Genomic DNA, 23,217 nt, shown 5'->3' with positions numbered 1-23,217 from the left:
TTGAGAAACCCTACTGCTATATGTGAAATATTTAACTTCCTGCTGACATGTTAGAAGAACACAACAGCTAGCACTCCGCTAATAAAAATGGATCGCGTTTTCACAGCATCTATTATAAATGTTTAGAGTATTTGTTCGGAATCTGTTATAAATCCCAATTCTAGCTTTTTAAAAAATGACTACGATGAGCTCCAAGACTCGTCTTTAATAGCTGCAATCGATTCCAACGAGGAATATCGGAAAGATAGGTCCAAAATATCTGGCTATGTTCGTGACATCGTGCCTAAATTAAGCTGCGCTGAATGATGTCTGGAGTTCTTTAAAATAAATTTTGATATTGGTTGCTATTTCTAATGAAAATATGAAACATTTACTAGTTTTAAAACAAAATTATACTCTGTAAATAATTAGTTACTTTCATTCACAAAATCTTTAACAAGCAATAGTGATAAATTATAAAGATTCACAAAACAATGTGCTGCGAGTACAAATATGCCGTAGATTGCATTATAAAATATAGGTAATAAAAAATGAAATATATATATATAATGGTTTTGCTGAAAGTTTCGACATGTGGGTTATATAATGCTAATTGTTATATTATTACTTGATATCTAAAATCAAGATACAAATTGTCTTTTCGTCTTCTTATGTCAGATACGAAGACGAAAAGACAATTACGTCTGTCAGTCTTTCAGATAGGAAAAAGTTAAAAATATGTTTATTTTTAGCTGTTCGTAAACTGTCATAAGTTCTTTCATCCATATTTAAAAGAAAATTTTGATCTTCTAATTCAATTAAAACCTTCAAACATGGTGCCGCCATACTTCACTCATTGTTTTAGCGAAAAGCTAGCACTCCTCAACCTCGCTAATGAAATTTTGTAAGCGTTTTGAGATGGCGCTGCAAGCGAGCTAAACTTGAGATCGCCATCTGTTTCTCCTACCAACTCCACTCGCATACCTGGAAAAACAACTACACGGGGCCAAATAGCCAACGTAGCTAACGCCTAACTTCACCGCCAGAGGGCGGCAAGCAAGTGGCACGAGTTTTGTCGCTGCGCTGACGTCTCGCTGAATAACGGAAAACATGGAATGCAGCGACGTGTAGCGATAGCTGCTCGTGACGTCATTTTCCGCTACACTCTCGCCATACTCCTACCGGAAGTATACAAAATGGCGAGGTGTGTGTGTGGCATAATTGTCAGTTTACTTTTAAGGATTTCGTTGGGAAGTGAGTTGGATATTGCCGACTATTCTAAAATTTCTAAATACTTAAATTATACGGAACTGTCCGAATTTGTACAAAAATTACACTCGGAACATCCTAATTTGACGGACGTATATAGTGTCGGGAAAAGCGTTCAAGGTAGAGATCTATTTGTCATCAAGATCGCTCGGAATCCGAAATTCCGAGATTTGGGAAAACCCATGTTCAAATACGTGGCCAATATGCATGGCAACGAGGCCCTGGGTAGACACTTGCTGGTACTTTTGGCAAAGTATCTAGTGGAAAACTATAATAAGGACGAGAGAGTGACCCGTCTGATCGACGCGACGGACATTCACCTGATGCCTTCCGTGAATCCCGACGGATTCGAGGCGGCGGTGGAAGGAGATTGTTACGGTGCCGGAATAAATTCCGGCAGGGAGAATGCCCACGGCGTGGATTTGAACAGAAATTTCCCGGATCAGTTTAATCGCACGGTCCCCTTAGACCGTGGCAGGGAGCCGGAGACTCTGGCCGTCATGACGTGGATTGTGGAGAATCCGTTCGTCCTGTCCGCTAATCTGCACGGTGGTTCCGTCGTGGCTAGTTATCCCTACGACGACTCCGTCTCTCACCGCGTGTCCGGAGCAAAGAGCGTGTCTCCCGACGACAAAGTCTTTAGACATCTGGCCGAAGTCTACGCGTTAGCCCATCCCAACATGCACAGTGGCAACGTATGCTTAGATGACAGTTTCGAAGGTGGTGTTGTGAATGGTGCAGAATGGTATGATGTTTCTGGTAAGTTGAATATGCAACTTGATATTGGTGCATTTGATTTTTTGAATTGTTTTTTTAAGGCTGGAATATTTGGTTATGTATGAAAATTCTGCTTTAATTCCATTAAAATACTTATAAACTTTCACGAGAGATGGATCGAGAGACCTAGTATTGTCACTAGGTCTCTCGATCCATTTTCATGGGTAGAGTCTTTTAAAACTAGACATGTGAGAAAAGGATTTACATGTTTCTCAATTTAAGAATTCTTAAATTGAATGACTTGACCCATGAAGCTGGATCAAAAGATCAAAAGACATTTTAATATGGTTGTCTTCTTTCATAAAGCAGGATTTCTGTAAATTGAGATCGAGGATGTCTAAAGTTTTGCCTCAAAATTTGTTTGCTATGACCGAGTCGTCATATCAAAATTACAATAGCCACACTCGAGCAAAAAATACTCCACAAATTTGAATGGAAACTTTACTGAGGGAAAAAACTTTTTTCTCTTTTTTGTGAAAAATCTGAAAAATACACACTTTTATAGTGGAATGGTTGACACATTCAAAAAAGTGCTCTGCCCATTGAACATAGAGTAAATGAAATTTGATTATAATAAGTGAAATTTTGTACATGTATTTTAATTTGCATGTTTTGTTTTTTAGTTCTGATAACACTAGACAAATAATAATATCAGTCATCTAATGTTATCAGAACTAACAAGTTCCAAATATTGTTATCTGTATCCCATAGTAATGTGATTATAATAAGCAAATTCTACTATATGAAATTTTATTATATATATTTAAAAGTATATTATATAATTATTTTTTAAATAATATTTTATTACATAAACTCCTTAACATCAAACATCAAAATCAATAAGATACTATTTATTAAATACTGCTGATTTACCAATTACTTTTGCTGCTATTGTGATTTGATACTTAACAGAAATTTTACTTTCACAAAATTTTATGAGTTCAACAGTAATTTTTATAAGCAATACTTTCTGAGTAACTCGACGGCTTTCAAATCTTTAGGTTAGCTATGTTTAGTGATATAATAGTTAATTGATATTCACATTCCATTCGATTGGATATTAGAGAGGAAATTATGTAAACGTATTGATGAGACTTTGATACAAAGTATATAAAAACATTTAAAAATATTTTTAAATAAAACAAAAGTATTCAAAACTAAAAGGATCTTGCATCTCACTTGTCAATTATGTATAAATGAGCTGAAAACATGTAGCAAAATTACAAAATGTGTTAGGCATAGATACATTTATGGATTAAATTCCACCATTTATGCAATATTATACAACAATAAAGACCTGCTACACCTGTTTAAATATTAGAGATTATAAAATCCAGTCAATCATGTTTTTTACATAAGTCAGAAAACAAAGTACTTAAGTTGTTTTTTGGAAGCCTGTATGCAAAATATTTTAATTAGGATGAATACTTTTAGAATTTCTGTTCCAGCATTAATCCAATTTACATTCAAACAAACAACAGAGTATTAACAGTTATAATTTTATTTATATGTTATAAATTATAATGGAATGAGCTGCCAACATTCTATTGAATTTATCACATTTTTAAAACTAATGAACTTTTTTTAGTAGAGGCATAAATAAAATAGTAAAGATGCTAAAAATAAAAACTAAAAACATTATAGATAATAAAAGTAAAAATAAAGGTAAAAAGATAAAAATACAGCGGAACCTCGCTTAATGAGCATAATTTGTTCCAGAATCTTACTTGTAATGCGAAACACTCGTTAAGCAAAACAATATTTTCCATAGAAATTAATGTAAAATACGATAATGCGTTCCATGCCGAAAAAATACTCAAATATTTTATGTATAATGTTTATTCAAAGAAAATTATGCAATATACATTGTAAAGGAGCGTGAATCATCCTCATCTTTTCTTATAGTGCGGAATTAACCAACCTGTAATGCGAATTTGATTTGCAGTAAACAAAAAAATCGAAAAAATATGTTTCAAACAACCAAACAATATGCAAAATTTTTGGGATATGTAAATGTTATAATTAAATATTAGAAACTACAACTCTAAAAACGAACCTGTTACCGGTGTTCTTTGTAAAAATCGTCTCACTAACGTTTTCGAACTTATAGAAGTTCTTCTTCAGGTGAAACTGAAAGATTTGAAAAAATAGAACAGAAGATTTCAAAACGAACCGCTTCAACAAAGCGGTTCGTTTTGAAACGATTTTGAGACAATTTTTACGAAGAACACTGGTAACAGGTTTGTTTTTAGAGTTGTAGTTTGTAAGTCCTGGTGTCAGGAGAGAGTGGAACAGTACTATAATTATTAGAAATTAATTAATTTGACTAGAGGTAGGCAGTTATGCTTCCATCTTGTATTAAATTTAATAATTATAATTAATTCATTTTTTATTTAGACATTTTTAAAAATTTTTAAAAAATTTAATTTGGAATTGGTCATTAAATTTAATACAAGATGGCTGGATAACTGCCTACCTCTAGTCAAATTAATTAATTTATAATATTTAATTATAGCCTTTACATTGCCCGAGAATTTGGCATATCATTTGGTGTGTTTATTATAACAGATGATGGTTGTTGATGTTTATACATAATATGTGTGAACACAAGTTTGGAAAGATGTGTGATCACAAGTGACACTAACCATAAGATGCTAGTGGAACGAGTGATAAACACAGACTGATGGAGCATGCATACAATCGGGACTTTCCCTCTCCTCGTCACTCGTTATGCAAAACATAGCATGTTAATTCTTTCTTCCACGAAAAATCTTGACAATCCAGGACATCAAAATAACTTACAGGAGACCGCGGTCAGTATACAGCTTACTTCGAAATGGGAAGGACAATTTGGACATGAAACACGCACCGGACGTATATGAGGTTTCCCTGTGGGATGACAGATTTAATAGAAGTCTGGTCTACGTGGGTTCGACCAAACGCTCCCTCCATCAGTGACTCCGAGAGCACAGGTACGACATTGCCAACAATAAACTATCTACCACACTGGCAACGTATGCCACACAGCAGGGAATCACTGCCGACCTCCAAAATGCCCGTATAATCAGAATGTCGCAACACACGGACCAACTCAGAACGCTGGAGACCATAGAGATATATAAAGCGGGTTTGCACAACACGTGCATCAACTACAAGGATGCAATCAACATCTCGCAAGCCTGGAAATTTTGCTATGAGGGAAGTCCACACCCACAAATAACTTAATATTGCATTAATTTGTTTTAAATTTAAAGAGCGGCGAACGTAAATAGTACGCAGGCATAGATAATAGATAATAGCTCGTGCATAATGTTCCATTTTTATCTTCCAATTTCTTTGATTTCAAAAATTGGAATAGAACTCGCTTTGGTTTCTTGGTTCCATTCACGGGCATTTGAAACTACCTTTGTGCTGTGCCTGATGAAGACCCCGAAGGGGTTGAAAACGTTAGCAGTTGTATAAACACACTGGATTGTCAAGGTTTTTCGTGGAAGAAAGAATTATAATTCATCCAGTCTACAGTAAGAAGTATAGTTGTTATAGCATGTTAAGCGAGTCATTTTTGTTACGGTTTGTTTTGCTTGTTGTGCAAAACATTCGTTATGCGAGGTGCTCGTTAAGCGAGGTTCCATTATAAATAATAATTAAAATTGTTTCATAAAAATAGTTTTTTATGTTTGTTCTCTGGCACTTTGATATCTGAATCTTATTTTTAACTAGAGAAAATTTTTCTCAAGCATTATAGTAAATGCAGGAAAGAGAGAAAATCTCTTAACCTGTGGATTTTATTTGGAAATGTGTACAAAGTTTTTCAGAAGTTTTGGGAAAAAGAAAAGAAACTAATGTAATGGATCCAGAAGTTTTCAAAGGGGACTAAAAAATTAAAAATATTTGCATACTTAATTAATAAATATCTTTTCTTAACATGCACATGATGATTGTATTGCAGATAGTCTGATAAACCGTAAACATTTATGATGTTAAACATCATAAATGTTTTTAAAAAACAATGTTTTGAAGTTTGAACAAATAAATGAATTAATTAATAAATATATAATATATAAATTTAAAATGAAACGTATTCGAAAAACATTGCATTTCATTTTGGAACGGTAATCGTAAGCCTGAAGATGGCCTATAATAAGTAGGTTGAAAACATTTGAGAAATAAAATAATTTACGCTCGGAAAAAAATTCAGGTGTGTCGATATAATTAAATATATAATAATTTGAATAAATAAATAAATTATCTAATATTATTTTTATGTATTATGTTTCAATAATCAATTATTTTTTAAATGACTCTCTTATAACTAAATAATAATGAATATCAGGCTCTTTTTTTGAAAAATCCAAAAATACTTAATATATTCATATTAAATCAGACTAATGATACTTCTGGATTAAACCAAAAATATTTTTGGCTCTTTTGAAACCATCTTCTCAGCTATGTAAATTGCATTTTATTTAAGATAGTCATATTTTTGGAGTTCTAAAATAAAGATTGACTTTTAATGTTATTACTTGTATATATTTAACATTCTATATTTATACACACAAATTCAAATCAGGCGGAATGCAAGATTTTAATTACGTGTACAGCAACTGTTTCGAGATAACTCTGGAATTGTCCTGCTGTAAATATCCACTTGCCGAAAAATTATCTTCTGAATGGGAAAATAACAAGAATGCTCTTCTCTCTTATATGGAAAAGGTTTGTCAAAAAAGTTTTATTTATTAGTTTAGTATATTTTGATAAATCTAATTCTTGTTTATTATTGTTTATAATTGAAAAAATTTGGAATTAATTTAACATTAAAAATTTATTGCAAGATTTATTATTTATATAAAAGTTCATATCATGTGTTTTATTTTATTAATTAAATTTCATGCTTAATAAATTTAAATTTTTGTTACATTTCAAAATAGTTATTTTATTTTTTTAAGTACATTGCTATTCATTATTGTTTTTGAGTCTCAGCTATTTTTTTTTTTGCAGACTTATAATTTTTACTATGACAATTACTTTTTAGCTTTATTTATTGTCCTTTTAATACATTTTATTGACATTTTAATATATTTATGCAATTAAACATGTGTTTGTGATCAAAATAAAAAGTTTTATTAACAAGTTTTATTTTTAATTAGTGCAAAAAAAAATACAAATTTAAGCATAAATTAAGACTAAAAAATAGCACAAGACATAATATTTGTTACTAATCAAATATAACAAAACTATATGGAAATGATCATATATAAAATGCAAACAAGATATTTTACTAATGAACTGGTAGAAGAAGAGGATAAATGTGTATTGAATGAATTAACTGTGAGGGAATGAATATAGTGGGTGATTGGTTAACGAACATAATCTGTTCCAAGATTTTGTTCGCTATCCGAATTGTCTGTTAACCAATTATCGATTTACCATAGGTTTTTAAGGGAATTTGACTAATTCATTCTGGAAACTCCAAAAAATGAAAAAATATATACTTCCTTATTACATTTATTTATATGTAATAATAAAAATACATATACAGGGTGGGCCAGCGAAAACGAAACGGCAGAGTGTTCGTGTTCGTCCAAGCAAAGCGCTCGGACAGGTCGATTTTACTCTCGAGGGGACATCTTTTGCAATAAAGTTTTTGCGATTTTGAATACAACAGACAACAAAAAATTTTAAAAACTCATTTATTTTGATATTAACTAAACAAGCATTTATTTCGAAAAAAAATGTTTGTTTAGTTAATATTCAGAATCGCAAAAACTTTATTGCAAAAGATGTCCCCTCGAGAGTAAAATCGACCTGTCCGAGCGCTTTGCTTGGACGAACACGAACACTCTGCCGTTTCGTTTTCGCTGGCCCACCCTGTATATACAGTCTTGCATTTTTATTAGTCATGTTTTTTCTGTTTGTGGGGGTTAAAGAATCTGTCTAATGTTGATTGCTTTTCTCTCTTCTTCGGGATTTTTCAGAAGTAATTAATAGCATTGTAATTGTAGAGATCCCCAAGCCTATTAACCTCACCCTAGTTTGGATATTATTCTAAGACTGTTCTGACATCCTCCCACTTCTTCGAAAGATGTTTAATAGCAGATATCGGCATTAATCCTCTTTTTCAGAAGAAAACATATCTCGCAGAGTTTCTTGGTGTTCTTCATTCGAGAGTTCTTGGCGTTCTTCTGTCGTCAGATCAGTTTCGGGTTCCGTTGTGAGCTCTTCAATGTTCTTTATTTCTCAGATGTGATTTTTGTTACTCCTTTAGCTGCTCGAGTCTTCTTGATTATACAGTATCTTTCTTACATAAGATTGAACTGAGGCCTACTGTAGACTCGTTCGAGCCATACTGCCCAGAAACATCGGACATCTTCTGCCCACTCTCTACTTTGCTATTATATTCTCATCTTTCGAAAATAAAAACTGACGCAAAACTTAACGAGTGCCCACCCAACAGTCTTGCGAATACTATAAAAGAATTGTTTCTGTCAGAAAAATAAAAGGCTGGAATTACAAGGGAGAGTTTTGAAGTTCAGAGGAATACTGTCTGATCAGTATATACTGGATTGAGTGTCAATGTCGATGTCTCTCGTGCTCCAAAAAGGTTTGAATTGTTACCTGAAGACAAGGGAAGAACAATCAGCATTTGTTATTTTATGTCGCTTCTTCTTGTGTTTGTTCTGTGAGGTGTTTGTTGTCCGAACATAAAAATCTTTTGCGAACGTGTTCGTTAACCGATCACCCACTGTATTATAAATATTTCTGTATCCTGTTACTATTTTGTTGTATCTAGTTTATAGTTACATTAATTATACAATCCTATTATTATTCAGGCATTGCATTTTCTGCATAATGTCATTAATCTGTTTTATAAATCATATGTTCCATATGAAAACATTTGCTGGAAGTCTATTTTAAATAAGAAAAATTACAATTCATTGCAATTCAAACCAAAACCCAAACCAATTTCAATGTTTCTTACAATGTAACAAACACAATATAAAATCGTTATATGTAAGTAATGAATTTGTAAGTAACAAACTATATACAGTAAGACCCCGCTTAACATGGGGGATGCATTCCTCGACAACAAAGTGCTAAACGAAACAGCGTTAAATGAGGTCATTTTAACATAGAGTAAATAGGGATAGTGGAAAACTCTACCAAAAATAAACAGATTTTACTTTAATTTTAAGTTATTTTTATATTAATTTGTATAATAATATATATTAAATAACACACAAACATATGCACACAGAAATGTAAAGTTCATTTTTTGTGACAAAGGTTCTGGCTTTTCTGAAATTCTTGTTTATTGCAATAAAGTTGTGTAGTTTCATTTGTTGCTTTTTTTCTTTTCTTGAGCAAATGTCGGTAATAGAAGATCGCATCCCAAACACTCGTCTTGCTTTTGCATTCCTTTCAAAATCTGGATCATTTGCTACGGTTCGATCACCGATTTCGGTTATCGTTACCAAACTTTTACTAAGGAAATCTGTAGAGAAATTCTCTGGGTTCTTCATTTTCAGAATCTCTATTTTCCAGTTCTATATGAATTCCTTGTTCTGCTAGTTCTTGAAGGTCGTCAATAGTAACGCTCCGACCAGAAATCTGCAGTAACTCCTCAATATCCTGCTTGTCTACATTTCTTAGTCCTGCTATATTGATTAGATTGACAATTTGGTCAACCTAACAATACAATGATAGGATACATTCAGCCATAACTTCTTCCACACTTCGTTCATGCATTTATCAGTTAATTCTTGCCAAGCCAAGTCGATATTGCCTATGGCATTGATGATGCTATATTTTTTCCAAAATTGCACATAAACATAGATTTAAGGGAAGTACAGCACTACGATGAATTACCACCTTTTTCTGTTTGGTTTGTGTTCATAAATAATCGTATTATATACAAATCAATGAAATGCTGGGATAATTTGAATCAGCGTAAATTTTGAGCTGTTTTTTAGGCTTCGAGCAGACCGTGTTATATCGAATCAGAGTTAAACGAGGCAGCATTAAGTGGTGTCTTACTGTACTTCTATATGAGTAACAACCAAACATTATCATGTTAAAATTCTTAAAACATTGCTTTATGATCACAAACAGTTAATAAGATTGTTAACAAACAGCTATTTTATGTACTGTACACTAACATATATAATGTTTATGATACAGCATTCAAATTGAATCTTTGATATGACTTGGTAAATAACATACAGTAATAGAGATTTGTTTGAAAAAGTTTACAACAAAAAGCAATGAATAAATTACTACATATTTTAAAAAGTTTCTCTGATATCTGTAAATTGTAGAATTGATTGATTATTGTTAATGATGCCATAAAGTTTGTTTAGGCTTTCAGATATAGGATTATTGAGAATCCACTGTGATATCTCTTACAGTGCCAGCAACATCTCATATGCAAATCCTGTTTGTTGACATATAGCACATTTTTTAAAATGTCTAAATGTGTTTCTGACAATAGTATTTTAAACTCAGAGATTTTTTCCATTTACTGTTGTTAAAACTATTGTACTGAAGTTAAAATAAAATTTTATTAAATGAAAGTATTGATGGAAAAACTTTGTATTATAAGATGCATTTTATGAAATAATTAAAGTTTCTTGAGCTATTCAATTGTTGTACTTCTTAAATCTCATAACTTGACAAATGTAGAACTTATCATTCAGGATATATATTTAAAAGAGCATGGAAAAGTTAATCATTTTGAATAGTTGGTTTTTATTGCATTTCAGGTCTAAATCTTTGTTCAGTTGTTGAAATTCTTTAAAAAAAACTGGTCCTGAGTAAAGTCACAAGAAAAATATATTTTTTGTTTAATATTAACTAATAAAAGGCATATATAATATCATGTGCTGAGTACTAAATATATGATATTAAATTTTCAACAATCTAAAAATAAAAAATAAAAACCAAATGAATTTACATGGGAGGGAGTGACTCCCTCCCATATAAATTCATTTTTACATGGGTGGGAGTCACATTTTATGAAGTTCATACCTTGTATGTTAAAAAACCAAACAAGGTTCTATTGAGAAAATGCTAACCAGGAAGATGTTCTGCAGGGTATGCCTGTATTATATTTGAAAGATTACAAATTGATATATAAAAATAATGAACAACATTATATTAACTGCAGTTGTTAAATAGTTTGGTGATTTGTAATAAAATTTTCATCAAATGTTATGATACAATACAATATTCTAATATTATGTACTGTACATAATTATAATATGTGTAGAATATAACTGTACATATTGTACTGTTATATTCTATACCAGTACAATATGTACTGGTATAGATATGTACAATATATAGTATTGTTTACATCTATTCTATAGATATATAAAATACTTAACTTAAAACTGTCATGACACATTTTTCTGTCATGAAAAAATAAAAATAGAAATGATGGCACTGAAAATCAATGGATTGTCATAAAAGTTTTGAACAAGTAGGCAAAGTGAGTGTGGGTGAAGTCTTCTAGAAATAATATAAATAATGCATTATATATTTATATATATTCTGTAGATTCATATGGGAGTAAAAGGAATTGTAACAGACTCCAAAACAGGAAAAGGCATCGAAAGAGCATTTGTAATGGTAGATGGTATTGATCACAACATCACTACAACAGAAAGGGGAGAATTCTGGCGTTTACTTCTTCCTGGCTCCTATGTTATTACATTGGAAGCTTATAGGTAATTTTTAAATTGACTGTTCTTTTTAAATTATATTGATAAATTTAAATTTGGATATTGTAAATAATATAACCAAAGATCTAATTATTGGATTATTTGTAGTAATTAAGTATTAATTACTGCAAATAATCCAATAATTAGATCTTTGGTGATCAATGGTGACAAAACTATGGCTAAAGCTGAATCTGGCCTGTAAACATATCTGATACATCACTTACTTATAAATGATAGAAATAGGCTTATTTTTAGTATATATGGAATATACAAAATATTTGTGGCCTGCCTACCAATGACTTGGCAAATTGAAAAGTTTGGGCACTGCTGAATTAAATAATCAAATTACAGAATTTGGTTTAAAGGTGGGTAGTTAGACCACCATCTTGTACTATTATTAATAATTAATGATTGAAGGTTAATTTTGAGTTAAGTAAATTAATTTAGAGATTCTGGAAATTGATCTGTATGGTAGTATGATCTAAAACAGGGGTCAGTAACCTATGGCATGCAGAACAATTTTCACTGTCACTCTGATTGAATAGAAATGTAGTAAAAAACTATATTTTAATTATTAATTACAAATTTAATTGAAGTCATAGTTTAGCGAAGACTGTGGTACATTAAAAACGAATCTTTTGTTTGTATATTTCTATTACAGTGCATGCGTTTATGCTCCGTGTTGCCATCTACATGTTATGCAAGTGCTTCACACGTAAGAACATAATTTAATTAACAACTTAATTTCAAAATTATACATTTTTGAAGTCTGTTATAACCGGACTAATTTTGATAACATATATGATAAACTTGGTAGAATCATGTTGGCACTCAGAATAACACTATAACTTTGTTCAGCACAACACTGCTAAAAGGTTGCTGACCCCTGATCTAAAATAATATGTCTGGAAGTGAAGATTACTTGGAGGTCTGTGTAACATCACTAGTAATGCATCTGCACAGTATGCAGAGCACATAAGTTTGAGCCCTGTTCCAGGTTAATCTTTTCTTCCAGAACTTTAGATTTATTTAGTTCGAAATTAATTATTAATAATAGCACAAGATGGCAGCTTCTCTACCCATGTTTAAACCAAATTTTGTAATTCGATTACTTATTTAAAAGTGCTGTTTTATTTATTTAATAGCCCATAAATAATCCAATAATTAGAATTTTGGTTAAATGTTCTCTATCAATATGCTGAAATTTTTTTATTTTTCATTTAATTATAATATGTATGTTAAAAGTATCAAAAGAATTTTTGCTGTTACAATTTTTTTTTTTCAGAAAATATGGAGCTTGACATTTGGTTTGTACCAATAAAAAATTAGTATATCAAATACTAATACTAAAACAATGGATAAAATATATTCTTTGAAGTATACAATGAATGATAGAAATAAACTTTGTTATAAAATTTTCCTGAGTGATAACTGAAACTTTTTCTTCCTCAAATTTGATTATATTATTTTTTCTTGAGGCTTATTGAATATATAAATACATTGTGCAAAAATAATAATCATCACAACTAGCATCTTACAAAATTTATGATGATTGTTGTGCAATGATATAGAACATGACATTTCTTTTTAATTATAATACAATTTTTTTTTCAGAAAATATAGAGACTTTCAAAAACATCAAATTTATTATTTTAGAAATTCAGTACTGTTTCATTATTTTTATTATAGTTTTTAAGTTTTCAATAAGCTGGTACTTTTTAATTGACTGGTCATGGATTACACTTTGGGAACACTGTGCTAGACTTGAAGAAAATTGTTTTTAGAAAATGTGTACTGAAATTTTCTATAAGTGGGAACTGAAATGTGTGACAAGCAACTTAAGCTAACATTGCCAATGTCACTTAGATATTTGAGTGTCAGTTTTATGTTTTACATTAATTCTAATAATTTTATTTGTTTTTGACTAAAAATTTAAAGTGAACTGTAAAATAATGTGAATTTAACATAATGATGAAGATCAAGTGCAGTTGATATTGTTAATACTTCAGAAAAATTCTTTAAGATACATTTTCATCTTATTTTTACAAGCTCATTTAAGTTTATTATTTTTTTGTTTGATTTATACATGCATTATAAACAAAAGTAGAAATCAACATATCATTTAACTGCTTTTCTGTTTCACTTAAAATTTATGTTCTTAGATATAAAACAAATAATATACAGTCAACTCTGCATAAGTTGACATCCCAAGGGGAAGTGGAAATGTGTTGAGTTATCCGACGTGTTGACTAAAGCGAAGTTGGAAAAAAAACCACAAAACTACAATTAATAAAATACAGTAGTGCTTTATACAGTAACATAGACTTACAAAACATTGTGTTCTCCATTTACAATTATTCTGTAGATGATAAACTGAAAAATTTGTTTAGTGTTGTTTGTTTTGAGCACAACTATCTCGACTTTCTTTTTCAACGAACACGAATGCGTTGAAAACATCTTCTTCGCAATTGTCACTTGTTGGCAAGTAATGTCTAAGGATTCTTAATGCCTCTGGCGTGAGAAAATACAAAATTAGATTCTGGTATGATGTTGATGTAGATTGTATATTTTCTTTTTGTTTATCTGTTATTATTTTATATATAAAAATACATAAAATGTTAAGGCATTTTTATTAATATGTATATATATTAATAATAATAATGTATTATTATATTATTAAATAAATAAATTGACTCCCCTCTTGAAAAAAATAGTTTGCACCAAACGTGCGGAGTGAATTCATTTTTTCGGGAAGGGGTGTCGACTTATCGGAGTGTGGGACGGCAAAAGTATGTCGACTTATCCAGTGGTGTCGAGTTAAACGATGTCGAGTAAACCGGCGTTTTTTAACATTAATGCCTACGTAAGTCGGCCGGGACCACAGAAAACCGACTACTTAACCGAGGGTGTCGAGTTATCCGGGTGTCGACTTATCGTGATTCGACTGTATGTAGAAAGTACGTCTAAAGCAGGGATTCTTAATATTTCTTATGCCATGGACTCCCTTAGAAATCTGATTAAAGCCTATGAACTTTTTTTCATGTCTTAAAATGCTTAAAGTAAAACACATAGAATTACAAAGGATAGAGATATAAATTATGTTGAAATACAGTTATTAAAAGAAATTATGAAGAAGTGATATACATGCAACTGTAATGTTATATGAAAATATCTGTTTTGTATTGATGACAGTCATAGGTATTCTAAAATCTGTTATGCTGGTACTATTGTAGTTTATTGTCTACATTCAAAATTAAAGAAAATGTTAACTTTCAGTTAGAGGTTAGTGAAAATAAAATTATAAATTTTTTCTCATCAAAGTTTAAGGATCTCCACAGATCTCAGATTAAAGGCCGATTTATGTCATGGTTTACAAAACTAACTACCGTCCACATTTTGTTGCTTCAAATTGCAATATGCCTCATGTAGACAATTTTGTGATTTATTGGCACTCTTGATCTCACTCTATTGGCTAATAGATTGAAGGCAAACTTCAGTTAGTTTGCCTTCAATCTTTGAGTGTTTGGAGTTTTGAAGATGGTAAGTTCTTTGTTAAGATAAAATTGTAAAATTTGTAATAGTCTGGACCTGTTTCTTTTATTTAAGTATTTGTTCTATTTGCATAAGTATTTTGTATTTATGTATTGTCTGATTCATGTTTTAAAAGTTTGAAATGGCTTTGTGGTTGAGATTGGCTTGAATGGGGAGAAAAAGTTCCAATTAAAAGGTTTAAAGAAACAAGCACATCTCACAAAACTTAATAAATTTGTAAAGCCAAACAACTACCAGATTACATTGGGCTATTTTTATGTAACTGAGGATGGTTATATCAAATTTAAAATATGTCTGGAAGAGGAGATTGGACTGGAGGCTTTGGTGGAGTAATTGACAATGCATTGCACGGTAAGTGGGAGTAGCAGGTTTCAGTCCTGCTCCAGGCTGATTCTTTTCTTTCAGAATATTCTAAATTATTTAATAAATATTAATTTAATTATAATTATTAAATTTAATAAGAGATGGCACTGAACGCCTCCCTCTAGTGACAAATTATTTAGTAATTAATTAAATATAATCACAGAAAAGTAGCCTGATGTAATCCAGTGATATAAAGAAAGTTTGGTTTCTTTAACAAGCAGCAAGACTAAATATGTTTAAAATAATACCAAGTTTTGGAGAATTTAAATATTTGAAATTTATTTAATAAAATATAAATTTTTCTTATTGCAATTCTTAAAAATTAATTTTCAATTAAAACTTTTTACTGTTTATTTATGGAATAGTTTATTTTTGCTGTTATAGGTGCAACGTATTTATAATTTCAAAGATTCAATTTATCATGTTTTTTACACCTAAGACAGCTTGTAAATTTTGTCCATTTGTGTATTTTTTTGAATATTTATGTTTTTAAAGTTCGGATGTTTTGAATCGGTACTCTAAGCTGAAATGGTTTTAGAATGCTGACACAAGCATATGTTCAATTTAAAAAATCATTGTACTAGTTCTGAGGCTGAGATATAAAGTCTTGTAAAACATTTTTTCTCTATTAAGTTGTTGACTCCTTAACTATAGTTCAAACACTGCAGGACTGGAATAATGTATTAGCCTGAAGATCTCCAATGCACATCAAAAACGTTTATTTTTTTGTTTGTTTTTATCTGCATTAAACTATGCTGGAATTTCATGTATAAGGTTCAGAGGTTTGCATTTTTTATGACTCCAACTGATTTAGCATCCTTATTTTGTATTTAATTTATCAAATCTTACACTAGTATTAAAAATAAATGTATTTTAAATTTAAATACAGGTAACCCTCATATAACATGATAGTTATGTTCTGAAAAAGTGTTGTGTTATGCAACTGTGCTAATATGAAACAAAGGACTAATTTGAAACATAGGGTTATGTTCCAAAAGTTAGCTAAAGTATAGTATTCTTTTCTGTCACTATGAGAAATTTGTTTATTAAAGCAATCAATAATTAACTAACAATTACAATTAAAAGTATTGTATAATACGTTGATATTAATTTTAGTTAAACAAGGGCATTTTTTTTTTACAAAGTATCTTCATCATCTGAGCTTTTTTGTTGATCTTGATCAGAAATATTAGTAACGTCTTTTTATTTTTTATTTATTTTTATCATAATTTTCTATGGGTGACAAATCAAAATAAAAATATGTTATTAATAGAAAATTTGTTTTAGTGAGTCGTGTTTGTTCAGTTGAGTTTCGAGTGACTTTTTTCCAGAATTTCTGTTTGACTACCAAATTGTTCGAGTACCAAGATAATGCTGTATTTCATTTGTCATTATACAAATGATTGCTTACCTACAGTTAAAAATTAGTTTAATATACCATTTATCCAAAAATGTTTAAATAAACTTTACAAAATACAAAGATTAATCTATAAAAACAAAACAGTGGGTCTTAAAGGCTAAAATCTGAAACAACAACAATGACACCTGGTTGATAGGAAAGCTAGGACAAGGAAGAAAAAATTCTATTATCAGTTTTTATTAAAGTAAACCTGATGAAAGGCACAAAACAAATTGAAAATTTCAATATTGTAAAATCCTGGGCAAACTTGAGACAACACAATGTCTACTTGAATAAAAAAAAATCAAATAATGGAGTTTATACTTAAAAATTTGAAATTTTGTATGAAAGATTTTCCAAACTGTGTTAGAGCAAAAGTGGAAGGCATGTTGTATGGGGGGATATCCCCAATTTTCAAATTGTGTTAGAGTGAAACCATGTTGTATGAGGGAACTTGTACTTAAATATTACATATTAAAAGAAATTTAAACAATTTACATTTAACATTAATCATATTTTCTTATTTTTTATTTTTTTAGTTATCGTTTTCAAAAGAAGAGGGTAACTGTTGAAGAAGGAGTTGTGTCTCAATTGAATTTTTCTATGGAGAGTGATTTAATAAATAAATCAAATTCTGCAGTAAATGATGATAATCCAATATTTACTACCACCATTAACACAAATTCTTCAGAATTTACAACACCGATAATTCAGAATAATACACTAGTAATTGATGATGATTTTATAAATCCTCCCAAATTTCAATATCATAATTATACTGAATTGGTAGAATTTTTAAATAATATTTCAAAAAATTTTCCTCACATCACAAGACTCTATAGTATTGGTTTATCTGTAGAAGGAAGAGAATTATTTGTGTTGGAAATCACAAATAACCCTGGAATGCATGAACCAGGTAAAACTAGTATTTGATTAAATTGATTTAACTCATAACTGCTTCAGTAGATCATTTGATCAACTACATATAACCTTCTATATTAGCAAAAATATTTACTAAAACTGATATTTTCTGTTAGCTTTTTTAAATTTGCTTGATTTTTGAATAGCAGACCTGACATAGATCATTAAATATGACCAAAAATGATAGTTTTAAACATTTTTGCTGCTATACAAGGTTGTACAGTACATAGTTGATTGAGTGATTTGAATTTTTTTCATATTATAACATTACGAAAGGTTTTTAACAATAAAACTTAAAAATTATATTAAAAAATTTGCAATACAGTAGAGCATCGATTATCCGACCCCCGATTAACCGACTTATCGGTTAACCGACCGTGTTCTAGTCGGCAAATTCAAATGTCCGCTAGTGATGTGGCGCTACAATATTTGGTTATGTCTTGGCTACTTTAATATTATTTTTGTTAAATTTTTGCATGTTTTAGCTGGCAGCACTGGCTGTTCATGAAAGAGAGGCTAGTATTTAAACCAGGCCTAATACACTATACTAATAATGTATTTTTTCATACTTTTCAGTTATCCGACCAACCCCAGTTCCCAATTAAGTCGGATAATTGATGCTCTACTGTATTTAAATTTAATTTAATTAAAAAAATGTCTATAGTTTGTTTTAAACACATTGGCACATAAAGTAAATGGACCAAGATCAAGTAATTTTTAGCATCACTTCATCAAAGAAGTTTGGTACTTTTTAACCAGACAAAATTTAAACCAAATAAAAGTAAAATATTCATTAAAATAAAAATAAATATTCATTAAAGTTTAAACCAAAACATATTTTAATTATCATTTTAATATATAGAAGAAACACTAAATTAAAAAATAAAGTGTGTTTATATATTGTCTTTCATATCTTTGGAAACCAATAATAGTGTGATGACGACCTCAATGGAGGCAGCCTTTTCTTTGAGGCTCTCATCTGCCTCAATAAGCAAAAGGTTTAAAAAGTTTCTCTTGTTTTATTGTATATATATAGTATTGTAGTACAGGGTGGGCCATAAATTCGTAGACATTTAAAAAAATTATATATTAATAAAAAAAACTATTTGACTTATTTTGTTTTTTTTTTTATTTACAAGATAGCCAATTTACAGGAATTTACTTTTTAAAAATAATGTCATCTAAATGACCACCATCTTGATTTTGGCATTCTTCTAAGCAAGTACAGAAATTTTCAAAGACTCGTCGGCAAAGAGGCCATGAGATAGCAGCATTTCTTCTCTAATTTTTGCTTTTAATTGAAGCAGTGTCTTTGGCTTATTAGTGTAGACACAACTCTTTAAATAACCCCACAAAAAAAAAAATCTGCTGGGGACAAATTGGAACTCCTGGGTGACCACAGGATGTCGCCTCTCCTGGAAATCAGCTTTTCCGGAAACATGTCTTTAACTACCAGCAGGGACTCGTTGGACATGTGATAAGCAGCTCCATCTTCTTGAAACCAGGTGTTCTGATTGTAGCCAGCAAATTCCAGCAGTTGTGGTGCCAGGAACTCCCGTAACATTTTCACATACTCAGTAGAGTTAACTGTGACCGTACAGCCACAAGAATCTTCAAAAAAATAAGGGCCAATGATCCCTTTTGTTGAAATTGATGCCCATACAGTTACCTTAGGCAAATGAAGGGCCTTTCATGTTTACCTTTAGGATTTTCGCTGCTCCAATACCTGCAATTCTGTTTGTTAATGTGCCCGTTAAGGTTGAAATGGGCTTTGTCAGGAAACAAGATGATGTCAAAATTACTGAAACGATCCAACATTGCTTCGGTGTACGACTTGTGTAAATTTAAATCATTAGGCTTTAGTTCCTGCACTATCTGGATCTTGTGTGGATGTAACTTCAAATCAGATTTCAAAATATGGCATACAGATGTGCAGGATATTCCTAATTCAGCTGAACGTTTGCGTGTCGATAAATGTGGATTATGTCGATCTAAAGTGGCAACTTTCTACACATTCTCTTCACTCTGAGAAGTCCGTGGTTCGCCAGTTTGCTTTACATTTAGTGTCGATCCCATCTCTTTGAAATTTTTTACCCATTTTTTTATTAAAGCAACATTGTGACACTGATTCAAGTCGTGCAAATTGTATTCAATGCGAAATAAGCACCTCACAATAATGAGCAAATTATTGTTTAAATAAAATTGTTTTATGCAAAAGGAGCGCTGCAGCCCCTTGAAGTGATCCATTGCGACTAAATTTCCCAGAAATGAGCTAGCGGTAAGACTGCTCCCCACGCCTTCTACTGCTTGTGTTTGCATGGGAAGTTTGATTTAAATGTTTACAAATTCTTGGCCCACCCTGTACAATATACTGTATATTATACTCTGTTATTATTTGCAATAGTTACATATATATATGTTATGGACCAAGTGATTAATAGGGCAATTTGATTAAAAAAACTCCACTTATTTGATTTAGAATTATTTATTTTTTGTGAATTATTTTGAAGTATTTTAAAAAGAACATGTAATCTTTTAAAAGTAAGTACTATTAACTATATTAATTAAACTAATATTAATGAAAAGTATTATTAACGAATTTATACTTCCATCAAAAAATCAACTTACAGGAAACTTCTGGAATTTCATTTTTGGTATAAATTATATAAAAAATTAAATGTTTTTTAGTTTATTTATTCAAGCAATTAAGATTTTGATGACATTTGGAATTACATAATTTTTTTCTCTGTAGCATTTGCATCTATTAGGTTTGCAACCAATTTTGCAGCAGCATATAGCCTAGACCTCCAGAAATTGATGACATTCTTGCACATTCTCTTAGCGAAATTTCTGCACCTGGTACATCTCCAACAGAAATGAAGTTTCCTTTACAAACAGTAAAGTGGTTTCTGGAATATAATAGATTTAATATGCCATGTTTGGTACCCAGTTTGTAAAGGTTTTTATCTTTAGCCGCAACAATAACACCTAAACTCGTCGACCACTCGTCACTGCGGTCTTGATCTACATCTGGTACGCGAATTCTTACTGTATCACCAACATTAGCTGCTGTGTATTTGGAATTTTATGTATCAATCATTTTTTCTGTTTGCTTTTTAAGATTAGACAAAGCCATTTTCCTTGTTTTAGACACACTTATTTTTTCTCCTATTTTTTGGATCAACTGTTTGGATTTTTTCTTCTTCATTCACCAATTCTGTAATACTAATAACATCCTGGTTTAGATCTTTTCCATGTGAAGATGATGTAGATCTTTGAACATCATCAGTTATATTGCTATGTGAGGGTGGCATTATCAATTATTTTTTAAATGTTTTCTTGGATGGTACAGTACCTGATCTTTCAGAGTTTGAGCAACTTTGACTTACTTCATTGATAGTTTTGAAGAAATCTCTCTAGATCCTCCTCTGTATTAATGTTGGTCAACTATTCCTTGGGTATAAAATTCTTTAGTCCAACTTTTAACTTTGCTCCAAACATGGCCTCATAGGAACTGCAGTTTATACCAGTATGATGTGCTCGATTTTTCATTAGTCGTACAAAATGTAATGCTTCTGAACATTTGTTAGTATTGTTAGTCTCCAACCAAGAACTTAACATATTTTCTACATCTTGATTACATCTTTCTACTGAACCCTGACTTTGTGAGTGCCTGGGCTTTCCATGCACCATTTTTAACTCAGGCCACATATTAAACATTTCTTTGACATTATTGGCGAATTCTCTGCCATTATCAGTTTGCAGAATACTCAGTGCACTGAAAATTGTAAAAACAACGTCTAAAAGAACATATGCTACATCTTCATCCCTTTTGGTTTTTAACGGACATAGTTAAACAAATTTAGTTAGATGGTCTTGATACACGAGTATAAATTTATATTGTTCATTGGCTTGTGACTGCATATCTATAAGATCGACCTGACATCTTGAGTTCATTTCATTACTTAAAACTGGTTTATCTACCAAGCCTTTCTTAGGAACATTCTGTTTTTCTGACAGATTTCACATAAATTCAAATAAATTATGATCATCTCCCTTGTAATATTTTTATATTTTGTACTTAATTCTTTTTTCATATGGTTTCTACCACCATGTCCAATATTGGTATCATGCAATATCTGAACTATTTCTTCAGTGTGAATGTAATATTTAATCACATCACCTTCTTTTACAGACATAATTAATTTTTCTAAACTTCCAACAGATACAATGTCATATCTATGTAAATGCTGATATTTTTCTGGTAACTTAGAAGTAACTTTTATTTTTGACTCTCACTTTTTGTATCATTGACAAATATGCTGATTTTGTAGAAATTTGATTGTTCTGACCTTTTTCTGCTATTAACTTGTTTAATCAGTTGTTGAAGTGATTATTCATATCGCTTAATGAATGCTCCACGATCATTACTTTTGTCAAAGAAGAAAGCACTATTTTAAGAGACAAAAGTAAAATTAAAATGTCGCACAAGATTAACTACTGGTCGCATAAATTTAAAATTCAGTACTAAATGCAATAAGCACGTGCAACTCAGTGCAAGTGCTGATTGGCTAGCGTATGTTGGATGATCACTCCTCAACATGTTATTATCACTTTGCCCGACTAGGTGATAGTAGTTTTCATAATGACTGATCAATTTGATAAATTATGTTAAAACACCTAAAATTTATTACAATGCCCAATTTTGTTTGTTATTATTCATAATGACTGGGCATTATTCATAATGCTTGCATTAATCACTTAATACATAACATATATATCATATATATATGTGTGTGTGTGTGTGTGTTATGGACTAAGTCAGTGATTCTTAACGGGGGCTGCAGCCCCCTGGGGGTCCAAAAGAAGTTTGCTGGGTGCCGCCAAATTATGCAAAATTTCCTTCAGAATATAATAGAAAGAAAATTGAAGTATAGCTGAATATCGTATTGAAAAGTGAAATAAGAAAGATAGTGTTCCTATTTAGTTTTTTTTTATTTAATTTTTATTTCTTCCTACATACAACTTTGTTAGTACAGAAGAAGTAAATACAAATATGCTACTTACACCACAGTATTTACTTCTTTTATTCCAAAATAATTCTAAGAAACTATTAATGCTTGGAATTATAAAAATAATTAGCAAAAATAGTATGCTTAGTAGTAGGCTTTGAAAATTTAAATATTTTTGTAAAAGATATGCAAAATCTTTACAAGTTGTGGGTGTTTAACTTATAGC

The 23,217-nt window shown here is 30.7% G+C and overlaps 1 protein-coding gene across 1 annotated transcript in view; it reads left to right on the top strand.

Annotated features, from left to right (window-relative positions):
- Positions 1 to 1,141: 1,141 nt before the first annotated feature.
- Positions 1,142 to 23,217, top strand: part of LOC136983806 (carboxypeptidase D-like) — a 148,248-nt gene continuing 126,172 nt past the window's right edge. The window contains exons 1-4 of the mRNA XM_067280663.1: positions 1,142 to 2,007; positions 6,596 to 6,738; positions 11,581 to 11,750; positions 17,598 to 17,974. Coding sequence (XP_067136764.1) covers positions 1,176 to 2,007; positions 6,596 to 6,738; positions 11,581 to 11,750; positions 17,598 to 17,974 — 1,522 coding nt within the window. The 5' untranslated portion in view covers positions 1,142 to 1,175. The remainder of the gene's footprint in view (positions 2,008 to 6,595; positions 6,739 to 11,580; positions 11,751 to 17,597; positions 17,975 to 23,217) is intronic.

Source organism: Centruroides vittatus, unplaced genomic scaffold, assembly GCF_030686945.1.
Source record: "Centruroides vittatus isolate TY-2023 unplaced genomic scaffold, ASM3068694v2 contig_89, whole genome shotgun sequence".
Classification (NCBI taxonomy): domain Eukaryota; kingdom Metazoa; phylum Arthropoda; class Arachnida; order Scorpiones; family Buthidae; genus Centruroides; species Centruroides vittatus.
The sequence above is the reverse complement of the archived record's forward strand: the minus strand, read 5'-3'. Positions and strand labels throughout refer to the sequence as shown.